Genomic DNA, 15,420 nt, shown 5'->3' with positions numbered 1-15,420 from the left:
CCGGTTCCCCGCGACCCTGTATGGGACAAGCGGTTCTGAAATGTGTGTGCTATTTTATGTTTGCTGTTGAAATGCTTTGAAAAGCCCACAAAAAAAAAGCCTCTCTCCCTGAAGAACTTTTTGCGGTGGAGACCTCTTGTTGTCACAATGTGGCTGTTTTTAGCGGAAAGTCAATGAAAGGATTTTCCCCAAAATCACAGACCGCATGACGGAAAGAAACTGTGATTAGGAGTTGCTCAAGATGCGCGAGGATTCTGACGACAACATCCGGAGCAATATCCAGATCGTTCCTTCTTGTTTTAACCTGATTATTTATTCACTTTTCTGGAGTGTTACTCATTGACGGGGGTGGGGGTGTGTGCCAGGCGAGATAGATATATTAGCTGCATCTCTCAAATTCTCAGCACATAGTGAGGAGCTGTAACAGTAACTGCAACTCGGCTCAAGTTAAACACCAAAGGTAAAACTTTCACATTTTAAGAATTTGTTGGGAGAAATGGGATTTTCCTTTGCTTAGAACAACTTCACACTCGGTAAATTATGGATGTGTCTATATTATGCTATATTATGTCTATATTGTGCTATATTATGGCTACAGTAATCCCCTGCACTGAGTTGCTGTTTAAATGGAAATTTGACCGTCTGGTTTTTATTTCAGGGTGTCAAGGGCCCAGTTAATGAATTATTCACACTTGCAAAAGCCAGATGATATTTTTTTGTGAAAATTGTTGTTTAATTAAGTGCCGGAACACAATGAATACCCACAGACACTAATGTCCTTAATGGGGGTGATTTCCCACTGTGGTGTAGAGTATTTAACACTGAATTCTTCATGCTGCCCTGGTTTTATTTTGGGCTCCATGTTGTATTATGGGCTGATAAATGATGTTGTAGATTAATCTATTTCTGCAGAAATACCAAAAATAAATGAATGGCCATGTCTGTGGTTCTGTTACAGGACTCGAGGGGCAAGACATGGAGATGCTGAAAGCTGCATTTTTCTTTCTCTTGTTTGTGGCAGTAGTGTCGGCAAGACCGGTAAGAAAAGCTCATCTTGTTTTTCCGTTTAGACACTGACTGGAGGATCTATCATTCAGTGTCGCACAAGGGGCAGTGCTACCAAGGAGGAGAATTTCTTAATGTTTGTCTTTTTTTGTTTGGGTTGTCTGTTCTTGAATGCTGCTTTCTGGTCGGCAGGCTGACAAAAATGGCCATAGACGTTTCAGACTTGGGCACGGCCAAAATTCAAGGCTAACTCATCGCAGGCATTCATCAGATTCATCGGATTCATCGGACTCAAAATCCTCAGAGTCATCGGATTCGGACGAGTCCAGTGAGGAGACAACCACCCAAGTCACACGTAGGACCACAACCCCAACAACCACCAGAAGTACAACAACCTCTGTGGTCATTCCAGAGACAACCCCACCCATCATCACCGAGAAAACAACCCCAGTCACCATTCCTGAGATATCCAGCACAGCGGAGACTGCAACCCCAGTGATCATCACTGAGAAAACAACCCCAGTCACCATTCCCGAGATATCCAGCACAGCGGAGACCGCAACCCCAGTGATCATCACTGAGAAAACAACCCCAGTGGTCATTCCTGAGACGACCCCACCCATCACCAGTGCGAGAACAACCGGAACCCCGGTGAATCAATCGACCACAGAAGTTACAACCTCATGTGGTGCTGCTACATGTTTTACAATAAACATAACAACAACCACCCAGAGAGGGGACAACTGAAGTTAGTCTTCTACTAAGTAGGCTGTTTTAATTTGAAAATATTAATTTTAATTCACTGAAGGGATCACTTTGAAAATGGTTTACTTGACGATGTAATACGGTAAAGTATATATCTATATGTGTCAGCTGTTATGACTTATTGACCTCTTCCTTGTTATTTGCTTGATAACACTACAACCTATTAAAGTCTACCACCAACCGAAAGTTTCACGTGACCTTGTTTGCGCTTGGTATAATGATGGAATTACAGGTAACAAATCAAGTTGGGGTTCATTGATGCAGCGCAACAGCTAGAAATACAATACAATTAATACAAAGTATTAATGGTAATTATAGTTATTGTAACTACAGGACTAAGTGTGGATGTCGCCAGAACAATGCATTTATTTCTAAGAAATCAGCAAAAATTGTAGAAATACGATGTTACTCTCATAGGCAGAAAGTCGCACAGCGGTTGCACTTGCTGCCTTTCGACTTGGAGGTTACAGGTTCAAATCCCCCGTCTGCTCTTATCTCACTGTGCAGAGCACTTACCCGAAATTGCTCCAATGAAATTACCCTGCTGTAAAAATGACTGCGAGCTGCTTTAGAGAAAAGTGTGGGATAAATGTAAATGAAGGGTCCCTATGCATGACGCATCCGCCCTGTCACACACTAAACACACCTTTCATATTCTTCAAGCCTCGTTATTACGAGCTTATGGAGCGTATTGACTGCGAAGCACAGTTTTGAAAACCTTACATCTGGACTTATAAGGCACGTTTTATTGCGATTTTAATGGACATTTTCAAGAGCAAGAATTTGGTCAGATCATAAGGGTCATTCCCAAATTCCCGTGACACTCCGGTCAGCTCTGTTTCTTAAATATATGAGCACCTTCTTCCTCTGTCCCTTTTTGGACCCAGTAGAACCTGTGAGGGATGACTGGGCTTCCACATCTCACCACCAGTTACCTGCTTCATGAACCCTTGGGAGAAAAAGGAGAAGCAGCTAATTTATGATATTGACTAATGTCTAAAACACAACCACACTGATTTTACCGAGGTGACGGAGAGCGGTATCCACAGACCAGCTTCTTAAACCCACCTAAACCAAACAGCCATCACACCCACAGTTTCCCACCAAATGAGATTCTTCTCCTTTATGAGTCACTAAAACAATCTCTAAACTCTTAAGCTAGATTCCTGGAAATAATGAAACAAATGACTGTGGTTTGTTCATCCATCATCAACTCTTACTGCCATGTCTGAATCTAGAAGACGACAGAGATTTAATCATGTTATTACATTTCTAAATGTAGATCTAAGTTTCCATGGTACTTTTCTGCTTAGGCAAAGTAAACACCACTGAAGTTATCCCTTTTAACAAATTCTCAGCTAATATATACAATTTTGAAACAATGGCCACTAAAAAGACATTCTATTAAAAAAAGAATTCATGAGATTGGGATAAATAATGTGTTGAAATAAGAAATGATATGGTAATGTATTCACGTTAAGGGGTGCGGTGGCGCAGTTAGGTTGGGCCACAGTCCTGCTCTCCGGTGGGTCTGGGGTTCAAGTCCCGCTTGGGGTGCCTTGCGGCGGACTGGCGTCCCGTCCTGGGTGTGTCCCCTCCCTCTCTGGCCTTATGCCCTGTGTTACCGGGTAGGCTCCGGTTCCCCGTGACCCCGTATGGGACAAGCGGTTCTGAAAATGTGTGTGTGTGTGTGTGTGTGTGTATTCACATTACTCATCTAAGTATCAGAAAAACATGACTATACTTTCTTGGCAGAAATAACACAATACTGCCCTCCTATGGTCTTTACATCATATGCAATTTAGGGAAAAAAACAAATAAGTAAATAAATAAATAAGGCCAGTGAGTGTTAATATTCCACATCTAAATAACACTAAAACATTTACACTTACACTTATTTACACATATGCTATTTTTCCAGAGTGAAGTACAACTCTGTGTAAACAAGAGTTTCAGCAACAAATGGAAAACTACAGATGTAAACATGTGAATCATGATGTAGTCAGTACAGTACAGCACAGTACCACTGCTTTACCAGCATCCGTTACACAAACAGCTGTATATACATTTGATATGTGACACACGGGAAAAGCCGCAATTTACTGTAACATGTTTTTTAGAGTTGATATGGAATTCGTGTACACTGACACTGTCATCCCTTAGCTGACAAGGATGACAACACACAAGGGAGGTGTTGTGAAGTGGATGTGGAGCCAGTATTGGGTATCTCACCCAATCTGCATTTCCAATGGGATGTAGTGATGTGTCATAATAAGGAATGGGACCATACTTTAAAAACAAATAATAAAAAAAAATTTCCTGCCTTAAAATTAGTGAAACACACACATTTTCAGAACCGCTCATCCCATACGGGGTCACGGGGAACCGGAGCCTACCCGGTAACACAGGGCGTAAGGCCGGAGGGGGAGGGGACACACCCAGGACGGGACGCCAGTCCGTCGCAAAGCACCCCAAGCGGGACTCGAACCCCAGACCCACCGGACAGCAGGACTGTGGTCCAACCCACTGCGCCACCGCACCCTCCAATTTTGAAAATGTTTTCATAATATTGTCGATGCAGTATGTGTCAGTATGTCTCAACAGATGCACACACACACACACACGCACACACACGCACACACACACATTTTCTGAACCGCTTGTCCCATACGGGGTCGCGGGGAACCGGAGCCTACCCGGTAACACAGGGCGTAAGGCCGGAGGGGGAGGGGACACACCCAGGACAGGACGCCAGTCTGTCGCAAGGCACCCCAAGTGGGACTTGAACCCCAGACCCACCGCAGAGTAGGACCCGGTCCAACCCACTGCGCCACTGCACCCCCCTCAACAGATGCAATCAACAGTAAATCAATATAAAAAATAAAGTTCACAGAATAAGTGTTTGTTATAACATTTGTTATAACGTTGTCATATTTTTCATAACATTACCCTGGGTGCAGCCTTTTTTAGAAAAGGGGAAATAAATATTTCTCTGAAGTTAAAGTTAACTTCACAAAAAAAAAATCTTGATATTTATGAAGCCCTGCAACTAACATATTAACCAACAATTCATGAAACAACATTTTAACATTAATTACAATATATTTTTAAACTGTCTGGTAGTTAGTTCTACAATCAAGTGTTCACTTGCAACTCTCCAGTAGCAGTTTTAAACAAGCTAAAATATTTCAGACCAATAATAGTTTGAGCACTTTATACATGGGGCAGTCAATAAGTTCCAAGACTAGCCACTATCTGATGCTGTTGTGGCAGCCAAAGTTAGCTACTTAGCAGTGTCACACGATGGCCAGTCTCAAAACTCATTTACTGTACCACAATAAATACACACACACACACATCTTCAGAACCGCCCGTCCCATACGGGGTCACGGGGGGACCGGAGCCTACCCGGCAACACAGGGCGTAAGGCCGGAGGGGAAGGGGACACACCCAGGACGGGACGCCAGCCCGTCGCAAGGCACCCCAAGCAGGACTTGAACCCCAGACCCACCGGAGAGCAGGACTGTGGTCCAACCCACTGCGCCACCGCGCCCCCGCGCCCCCCGCCACAATAAATAATTCTTCAAAATTGCCCGATGCAAACTTCCTATTTACTATTCATATGTTAGGAACATGGAAAGTGCCATTTGTGTTAGGATACCTCATATACCTCATGTTCCCCAGCTGAAGAAGCTACAAAATCAGACCTCAGAAGATTACAGCGGATAGTCCGGACGGCTGGAGGAATCATCGGCACACCCCCAACACACTCTCTAAGAATTGTACTCATCCAGAGTGAGAAAAAGAGCTGGCAAAATCATCCTAGACCCTCCGCACCCAGACCACTTCCTTTTTGAACTTTTGCCGGCTGGCCGGCGGTACAGGGCACTGAGCACCAGGACAGCCAGGCACAGGAAAAGTTTCTTCCCTCAGGCCATCTACCTCATGAACAGCTAAATGCCCCCTAGGGAGTAAACTTGTGCAATAAACAACGCTATTAATATTTATATTTATTTTTCACATCATATCTCTTATTTACTTTCCCTTGCATTGTATATAACATACCTGTACAAACATATAATGTCTAGTGTCTGTTTTGTATATTGTGTACTTTATACTCTATATTTTTCTTTTTTATCTTTTATTAGCCCACTCTACTTTTATTATCCGTGTCTCGTCACTGTCATTCTGTCTGTGCTGTGGAAGTTCGTGTCACCAAGACAAATTCCTTGTATGTGTAAACATACTTGGCAATAAAGCTCATTCATTCATTCATTCATTCATTCATGTTTAATAGAAAAAGGAGTGACTCACGAAATAACTCAAAATATATGAAATATATAATAAGATTCAAGATTCAAGAGTTTATTGTCATAAATAATAAATACATTAATAATGTAATGTATTTAATGTATAAAATGCATACATTCAAATATAAATGTAAAAGGTGAAAAAAAAACATCCTTAGCTAACTGAAAATATTTAAACTGACAATTTTTCCTGAGGTTCATTTCCCCCGTTATGAATGAACGAGGTTGTCGATGAAGGTCGAGCACTGTGACCATGCATAGGACAAGCAGCTGGTGAAAAATCATCTTTACTAGCAGTTTTGGATGATCTTTTTTTTGGTTATCATCGTAAAGTTTTTTTAGAAAAACGACTGAAGAAGAAAATGATTGATGGTAGGAACAGAACTGCTGTTTAGGGCTAACAAGAGGCACATGTAAGGAGACAATAAGCTCAGGGAAGAGGATAAAATTGGCTTGCAGTTATGATGGAGTCCTTCTGACAGTAATTTCATACACTTAAGTTCTATGGAACATTGTCTCATCCTCTTTCCAGAATTCAACACAAGTTTGTTACATTACAATAGAAAGTGACAAAGACGGACATTTGTTGGTGCGGTGTTCTGTAAAACTCATGTAAGCAACATCACTCACCGACAGTGGTTAAGTCAAAGTAAAGGGTGCTGAAAAATTCAACACTTTACATTGACTGAATGCAACTTTTTTATTTTTCATGGCGCTCTCTTTTCCGCTGTTCGTTTTTATCGTTTCAAATGAGAAAACGCACGTACTTCTGCGTAGGTTTTGTCTTTCGGTATACCCGACACTCTCTTTCATTTCCCAGCATGCAGTAGCAACATGATTCAAGATTCAAGATTCAAAATTTTATTTGTCACATACACAGTTATACACACATACAGCCTGTAGTGAAATGTTAATCTAGTCAACTCTGTAGACTGTGCAAACAAGACAATATATTTAAAAAAGAAATATATTTAAAAAAGACAAGAGAATATAATTAAAGTTAAAGTAAAAAAAATAAAATGTACAGGGAACTGAATTAAAGCTAAAATGTAAAAAACTAAAATTTAGATTTAGAGAACAAAAAATGAGCAAGTGGTCTATCTAATTTTCCAAACATTATCCAGGTATCTGCTGGGAAACACTGCTGAGTTGTTTCACAGGAAAGATTTTGTTTTACTGTTAGTCTTACATTATGTTTATTTATTTAGCAGATGCTTTTCTCCAAAGTGACTTCCAACAAACTCTATGTAGGGTTATGAGCCCACACACCTTATTCACCGCGATGACTTACACTGCTAGATACACTACTTACGCTGGGTCACTCATCCATACATCAGTGGAACACACACACAGTCTCTCTGTCACTCACACACTATGGGGGAATCTGAACAGCATGTCTATGGAGTGTGGGAGGAAACCAGAGCACTCAGAGGAAACCCACACAGACACAGGGAGAACATGCAAACTCCACACAGACTGAGGGGGTTCAAATTCATGCTTTTCACACCATCCAGGCACTGTGAGACAGCAGCGCTACTTGCTGTGCCACCGTGCCACCCGGTCTTGATGAGAACTTCTCTGCTTAATGAGGGTCCGAGGTATAAATTTGAACATGGCAGCGGATATCGTGAAGAATGACATCATGAACCTTTGGTTGAACGATGGACAGCAAGGCACCTACTTATTTTGTCAGTGTCAGCACAACAAGGCTGCCATGGACTGAAGATGACAAGAAGTACGGAAGGATGGAAGCGAAGGTGCAACACTTGACACTGCTTTTCAGTGTTGCATGAAGCGACCGTTGCTGGGATTACCAGAAAAGTGGTCTATTTTTATCCTGGGACTTCCACGAAACAGACCTCAAGGAATCATGGAGTACAAGGGCTAAGAGAGATGTTGTTGTACTGGTGTGCTTTCATGTGGTTCGACTGCCACGCCTCCGTCTGGCTAAAGGCTTCCAAGGCCCGCTTAGCATCGGGCCCCACCGAGGCACAGGCTGCAGGTGTCGTTGTGGTTAAGGAACCGAGAGGCTATTTTTAAAATTCCAACGACTTGAAATTTTACCTTTTCACTGGTATAAACTTACAAAACTCTTTACTATTTCATTAACGTTTGACAAAAGCACCTGTTGAACAAGTGAAGAGGAATTAAGAAAAAAACAGTCTCCAATGTCCAACCGGACTGGACCACCAGGTCACATGGTGGGGAATAAACTGGAAAAAAAAACAACTGAAGAAGTAGACCCAGAACTGTACAGTAGTTATTATACAACCATGTGCAAGATAAAAATAAAGCTGAACAAATATAATTATTGCAGCAACAACAGCGCTCTCTCTGAGTGGTACATAGTGTTCAGCTGGAACGGGGCATAAGGCAGTACAACACAGGATCTCCAGATGTTTTGGGTTTTTCAGTGACACGGTCCTCAGCTCTAGAATGCACAGATCCAGTTTGTTAAAGCTGCAGTCCGGTATACTGTCCCACGCAACACAGGCTACTTTTGAGGAATTTGCAGGTCTTTTCTCGTTACCATTGATATTTACACAGTTTCGGTGAAAAAAGACCTATTGTAGATTGTTGGTATCTAGCAGATGCATTTTCCCAAAAGTTTCCACAGCCATATTTTTCTTCCACTTGGTTTTTCTGTACAGTTACTGAAGCTATTAAGAAGTCCCTACGTCAAAAGTGCTACTGCAGGATTCCTTATGGCGCTAAGAACTGAGACATATTGGTCACAAACCGATATTCTTAACAACTGCAGCCATATACTGTCATTATTATATTAAGTCTTGCTGACATTTGGAACTGCAACTGACACAAAGGCTGAATTAACATTTACCCCACCTGGTGATCACCCATGAGGATTAGTGCTGGATAAGGCTATTTGAAGAACTGACATATGTCAGTGTAGAGTTTAATTTGTAATTGCAGACAATGTCATCTTCATACTGTCTGTCATAACTCAAAAGCACTTGTTTTTTTTCCACAGAAACACAACGAGCAACAGTAAGAACATATAAAACTAACACTTTCATTATTTTTGTTTGTTAATTTATTCTTATTTATTTTCACTGCGTTGAAGCTAAAAAATATGCTGTAAGGTGGTTTGCTTAGAAAAGGTAATTGTAGCGTACAGTCGACATGAATGAAGTAACAGAATAAAGGAATAAATGTTTTAGAAAGGTCAATGTTCTTTCCCTTTTGAATAAAAAGGAAATTTATTTAGAAATTATAAAACATAACATAAAGCGGTATAAAATATTTCCAACAAAGTAACCACATAACATAATTCACTGTGCAGTGATCCAAAGGGGAAAGGGGAACCAGCGTGGGAATGTGCTGCTCCTTACTGCTACTAAGTCAACAGGGTCCAACATGACCCAACAGCACATCAAAGGGTACGACAGGGCTATCAGGGCTGCTGCCCCCCGATATGTGAAGCCTTTCCGTGGCGATGACATGCAGGAGCCCACCCCCCAGGCTTCTTGTTGAGCATGTGGCACTTTCTGCTGTCGACAGCGTCTGGGGCAGACAGGGGTGGGGGATGAGTGGATTATTTGGCAGTGATTACTACGGGCGGTTCGGTGGTGGTCTCGATCTCAGCCGAATCACTTTCTTGGCTCTCGGAGCTCTGGGAAGAGTCAGCATCGGCAGCTCCGGGCGTGGCCGTGGCCTCCTCGCTGCTCTGGCTGCTGTCGGAGCCATCGGCGGCGCTGGCGCTATCACTTTCGCTGGTGGCACTGGCAGTCTCCGCCTCTTCGGTGCTTTCCTCCCCCTGGGCCTGTGCCGGGCCCTGCGCTCCTTCTGCCGCCCCGCTGGAGGCATCCAGGCCCTGGCTCTCCACCTCAGGGGTGCTGGTGTCCTCGTCCAGGGGTTCCTCGTTTACCTGAAGAGCCTGAGGATGCCAGGAGCAGGAGGGGTAGGGCGAGGCACCAAAATCAGTAAAAGCCATTTAAAAACCCTTTTTCAAACATACAACAGCAAGACCCTGTCTCACACATAAATCTACAGACTCTTTTATAACCTCTGATCCAATATGCAAGTACATTTTTTATTCATTCTGATACAAAAATCTGTTTCTATGTTAGTTGAAATTGAGATATGTAACTGATCAAAAAACTATCCAGGAACATGAATGCGCTGAAGCTCAGATAAAAACAAAATTCCAAAACAAGTTAAAAGGGATGCCAGTCACCTTGTACACTTTCAGGCTTTTCTCGATGTCATTCCCCTCCTTGCCATCGTAGATAGATGACTTCTTGCTCACCAGATTTATACCGTCCTGCACTTTGTTGCCTCCATAGTACTTGTAGGGGGATGGGCCCTTTTCAATCTTGTTGCTCTCTACAAAAATGTTGGACTTGTAGTCCCTGGGGGAGCCCAAGCTGTCCCCTCGACCATTGTCAATGATGGGAGGAAGTGTGGTCTCCTCGGGCGGGGGGGCCACTGTGGTGGTGGTCTCTGCGTCCTCGGACTCGTCGCTTTCGCTGGACTCATCTGTGTCCTAAGGAAGGAGGACAGTTTTACATGGTTTCACTCAAATGCCATATGCTTATTGAAACTCCCGGGTGGTGGTTGTGTTAAAATTTCGAAGAGGGGACTCTGTGTACCTACTTTTTTATTATTTCACTTTATTATTTGATGCTCTGCATCGTATCATCCATTGTAGCTCTTGTATTCATTTCCTTTGCTTATTACTGTGAACTGCACACTGTAGAGAGTTCTATGACACAGAATGTCTCTGCAGCTTGATCGTTTTCAACAGACCAGAAACAGAAGCTAAAAGGTATTGAGTAACCTTTGCTATCTAAAACACACTGATAAGTAAGGTTCAAGCCGTGCTAAGACGCATGATAAAAGGCGTGTTGGAATTGAGCTGCAAGCACACAGGACACAAGCAGGAGAACATGGGCACATTGGCATCAGCACGGCCGTAGGTCTTTTTCAAGTGCCTGGGTAAATCTGTGATGGATAAGACCTGGTGAAATTCTGCAGAACAGTAATAAAACCTTTTAAAGATTTATTGTGAATTATCACCAAGACTCCAGAGAACCTGAAATTATCTGAAAAATATCAATTTCAAGAATGTCTGAATCTAAAAGGCTTAACCTTTCAGGTAGGCAGTAGCCCTGCAGTTGTATGTTCCCCTATCGTGACCCAGAAGATCTGGAGTACATGGGGGGGGGGAGTGTGTGTAAAGTCTGCCTTCCACAACTAATCATGGCAATACAATGAACAGCAGAGACTGGCAGCTCTTCTACAAACTGTTAAAACTTTCCCCAGGCTGCACTGTGACTGAAGAGCCTTTGTGGTGGGTTTTATCATTTTGTATAATGGTGGCGGAAGTGGGATATACTTTGGAACGTAAGACAACGGTTGAGAATATGGGGTGTGCAGGAGCTTGCAAATTCATTGTGCTCCCGTGTCTGAAGACATTTAAAATTTGCCTGTGCGACTCACATTGTCCTCCTCATTAGCATCGCTGTTTGATGCTGTGTCTGACTCCTGAAAAACATGCAAGCGCCAGTGAGGCTGGTGGAGCGATCAAGAACGGCGCTGCAGATTTATGGTTCGGTTAACCAAGGTAAAGGCGGGAGAAGCTCACCTGCGCTTCATCCGAGCTGTCAGAGCTCTCATCAGATTCTGCTGTCATGCTCTGAAACAAAGGTTTACCATCATTTAAGTTTTTGCCTTTACAATATCCTGGTGTAAATATACAATAGTTACACGTTAAAATGTGAAAGCCAAAAAGTATATGCAATACTAAAAATCTAGTCAAAACCCAAAACAACCTAAATAATGCTGGAATTGTTGCTGCATTATGTGCAATGATGACAGAATTCTTTAACTCTACACACACACAATGGGACATACCCTCTTCCGTGCACCTGTGTGGAGCGCACTGCATCGGCCTGACACCCCTCGAGCATATTTTCTTACCTGTGTAGGAGCTTTCTGGGCGAATCCTGCAGCCGCCTTCAGCTGCGGCAACGCGAATTTCACCTGCGACTGAAATGGCTTCAGTGGCGAACGAGCGGGCTTCGCCTGCATGCGAGAAAGAAAGCGTAACCCATAATTCCTCTGATCGCTGAACTCCGGAGCTGTGCTGCGGAGAACACGAGCAACGCTCACCTGCTCCTCTGAGCTTTCCGAGCTGCTCGCTGACCTCTTCACCTGTTGAGGGGGTGTTGGAGGAGGCACAAGGCAATATTAACAGCATGAAGCAACCAGAGTGCACTTCAGAAACACAACATTTATAAACGATGCTCTATTTCCAAAGGTTTGACTTAAGCCACTCAAGTACTATGGTACAGCTGGAGTAGCAGTTCCAGTCTAGGGATCTGAACCTTAAGCATACCCATCTGCTCACCAGTAGAGAGCGCTTGCTGTTCTCACCCAGGATTTTTTTTTATCTCTAGTGCATACATATGAGTCATGGTGATTATTGAAAGAATTATTACTCACAGGATGGCAGAAGACTGTTGGTAGGAGGAGAAGGAAAACAACTGCAGTTTTCATTGTCTCTGACGGTCACCTAAAAAAGGCAAAAAGTAGCATAAATCCAGTCTTTTGGTATTCATTTTTATTAAATTCATCCCATAAAACACACAAATCTAATTTCATGGTTCACATTTATTAAACAGAAACATTAATTAATATGGAAGCTGAGTGAAGTTTATACTTTTATTGTTTTGCATTGCATCCTTGGAACAATTGAACAGAACAGAATCTCTGTGATCTTGACTCACACACACACACTTTTCTGAACCGCTTACCCCATATGGGGTCGCAGGGAACTGGAGCCTACCCGGCAACACAGGGCGTAAGGCCGGAGGGGGAGGGGACACACCCAGGACAGGACGCCAGTCCATCACAAGGCACCCCAAGTGGGACTCGAACCCCACACCCACTGGAGAACAGAACCCAGTCCAACCCACTGTGCCACCGCACCTCCTTACCTTGACTCATTCTACCTATTTTAAAATATATGGATACATATATTTTTATATATCCAGATGTAAATGTATGGATCCATTGTATGTTTCTGGAGCGAGAGCCATGTGAGATTTCAGATGGAGCTTGTTGTTCCACATTTAGTGTCCTGTGATGAACATGGTACAAGTTTTCAGTGTAACTAACACCCGGGAGTCCATGTGATCGTAAGCGCATGGCACTCTGGGAGCTATAAGCATACATTTGACCTATAATGATCTTGTTCGGTTTGTAATTCTCTGAGTTAAATGTGGCTGTTTGCAAGCCGCAGGCGCAGCGAAAGCGGAACTCGTGTCCGTCTTTATTTTTGGATCCGTGCTGGTGTCTCATTAGGGCCTCTGGTGCAGCGCCCCCGCGCCTGTGGCAGCTTGGTGAGGGAATGGCTCCACTTGGAAGCGAATCAGGGCAACAACGGGAGTCCATGCTCTCCCTTTTCTATTGTTACTGTTGTTTTTTTTTTTTTACAAGACTCCGGCGCTTTGAGGTTTTCTCTTTTTAGCCAAGGCTCACAAACCCAGCCGACAAATGAGTAGTGATTTATAGGCCTTCCCCACCACTTCCTTTTCCTGTTGTCATAGGGGTTTGGGGCACCGGGCCTAGAAAGCCGGCGGGGCGGCTGACACCTCTCAGCGATGACAGCCCCACTCCCTTCACCTCACCTCATTTACATACCTTTTCTCTGCTCCACCAATAGAGTCGCAGATGACCCCCAGCGGCATCCCCCCCTCCCCTTTATTTACCTGTCTGGCCAGGACTCCCCACCCAGGTAATCACACTCACGTGGCAACAGTGACTGAGTGCACAAACACGCCTGCGCCCGGCAGCACAGCATGCATGACATTATTATTTTGCAGGGTTGCGCGACTATGTGAGAACCTGCTGAAAGTGACTCACAAGCTGCAGGCTTATTCACTTTAGAAATGATCCTTAATGAAATATCTAACGCTGACCTGCACGTTTCCTTCAATGACAGCGTACCATTCCTGCACACATCGAAACAGAGGTTTACACTGCTTTCCCGCAGCAACCAGATCAAACATCTTTTTAGTGTATATACTGTACTTCTTTCATATTACCATGGTAAAAGTTTCTAAACAGTACTAAATACCCTCGTCACGTATCCGAAAAGAGGAAGGTTTAAGAAGTGGCTCCTCTCCTTCCAGTGACATCATGTACGCATCGAATAGCGAACGTGCCCGTCAGCTGCGGCAGGGAAGCGATGCTTTACCTCAGCTCTGTCTAGGGAGAATCCGGAGGCTTCCTTTGCCCTCAGAGGTGGAGTCAGGCTGCTCAGTGTGCTCTTGGTTTCCCGGGGAGGAGTGGCTTTGATGCTGCTGGAGGAGATGCTGTCAGTCGGCTTTTTAAACCCTGTTGTCCGGGGAAGCGGCCAATGGCAGCTCGGGCCGTGATGTCATGAGGTTTACCGCTGCCGTCCCACCTTTCTTCTCCCACTCTTCCTGTGGTTACCGGGGCCAGTGAACGCAAACATTCCCCGAATGGTACAACATGTGGACTGGAAACATAGCGCTGGGAGTCCTTATTGTTCCGGTCACAGCGAACCGTTCTCCTTCATGTTACATAATGCAATGTTTCTGCTTTTTGCGTACATTATAGACATAATTGGCTTCATTTCAACACCTTTTCATCGTGTGTCTTCAGACCCTCTTGTTTCAACGGTTATACGAATGGGCATTTACAAACACCGCTTCGACTTTGTTCAGGAATGCTTTTGCAAACGTCTGTTTTGGTGTCTGGATTTAGAAGTCAGTACAGTTGATTTTTCTGACTGTAACTGAGCCTGTTATGCAGAAAATGGTGAAAATGTTCTTGTAAAAAACCCACAGAGATGGTTTAAGAGGTGGTACAACTTTGCAGACTGTAGGAAGAAAATGTCGAAAGTCCCAGTTATGTTTCCGGGTTTTTGTGGGGCTCCGACTTCTCTGTCTCACAGGAAGCGGATGGACGTGAAGTCAGGGGGCGAAATTGGCTCAGCCAATTTTTAGCAGGACACTAATTTAAATTAAATTCCTGGCAACTTTTCATGCCGTCCCTTCTGGAGACAGAAGTAAGACAAATGCACCCTGACACACAGTCTGAGGAGGAACGAATTCAGAATGGACGTTTATAGCATTTGGTCAAAGTGCCAAGTAACAGCAAGAAATATGTGAACATCTGAGCTTCACACACACACACACACATCCTACATACTGTAGACATGGGGCTGCATGTTGTACACTCATAGATGGAAAATTCACACAGCTGACTTGCTAGCAAGAAAACGTTCTTGATGATTCCGTAACACAGACCTCAACCCAGGGCTAAGAACCAATCCCCTCTTCTTCTTCAG

The 15,420-nt window shown here is 43.7% G+C and overlaps 2 protein-coding genes across 2 annotated transcripts; one reads left to right on the top strand and one right to left on the bottom strand.

The window, feature by feature from the left end:
• The first annotated feature begins 374 nt into the window (after positions 1–374).
• LOC108934324 (hyphal wall protein 1-like) lies at positions 375–1,948 on the top strand. Its single transcript, XM_018751950.2, has 3 exons — positions 375–460; positions 959–1,038; positions 1,198–1,948. Exons 2-3 carry the CDS (start codon positions 976–978, stop codon positions 1,750–1,752), a joined length of 618 nt encoding a protein of 205 aa, XP_018607466.2. The 5' UTR covers positions 375–460; positions 959–975; the 3' UTR covers positions 1,753–1,948.
• Positions 1,949–9,334: 7,386 nt separating this feature from the next.
• Positions 9,335–14,377, bottom strand: spp1 (secreted phosphoprotein 1). The gene is made up of 7 exons (XM_018751910.2): positions 14,302–14,377; positions 12,546–12,615; positions 12,213–12,254; positions 12,021–12,125; positions 11,686–11,736; positions 10,276–10,584; positions 9,335–9,975 (listed from the first exon to the last, which is right to left on the bottom strand). The coding sequence occupies exons 2-7, from the start codon at positions 12,597–12,599 to the stop codon at positions 9,634–9,636; spliced, it is 903 nt and encodes a 300-aa protein (XP_018607426.1). The 5' UTR covers positions 12,600–12,615; positions 14,302–14,377; the 3' UTR covers positions 9,335–9,633.
• Between the last annotated feature and the right edge of the window lie 1,043 nt (positions 14,378–15,420).

This window comes from Scleropages formosus, chromosome 6, assembly GCF_900964775.1.
Source record: "Scleropages formosus chromosome 6, fSclFor1.1, whole genome shotgun sequence".
Taxonomy (NCBI): domain Eukaryota; kingdom Metazoa; phylum Chordata; class Actinopteri; order Osteoglossiformes; family Osteoglossidae; genus Scleropages; species Scleropages formosus.
This window is presented reverse-complemented; position numbering and strand designations above follow the sequence as displayed.

Bases quoted from the DNA above. Each gene is read 5' to 3' on its own strand.
- LOC108934324 (XM_018751950.2), top strand. From the start codon at position 976: ATGGAGATGCTGAAAGCTGCATTTTTCTTTCTCTTGTTTGTGGCAGTA. The intron at 1,039-1,197 runs GTAAGAAAAGCT...TCTGGTCGGCAG, and splicing joins CAGTAGTGTCGGCAAGACCG to GCTGACAAAAATGGCCATAG.
- spp1 (XM_018751910.2), bottom strand. From the start codon at position 12,599: ATGAAAACTGCAGTTGTTTTCCTTCTCCTCCTACCAACAGTCTTCTGC. The intron at 12,255-12,545 runs GTGAGTAATAAT...CCCCCTCAACAG, and splicing joins CAACAGTCTTCTGCCATCCT to GTGAAGAGGTCAGCGAGCAG. The intron at 12,126-12,212 runs GTGAGCGTTGCT...TCTCGCATGCAG, and splicing joins CGGAAAGCTCAGAGGAGCAG to GCGAAGCCCGCTCGTTCGCC.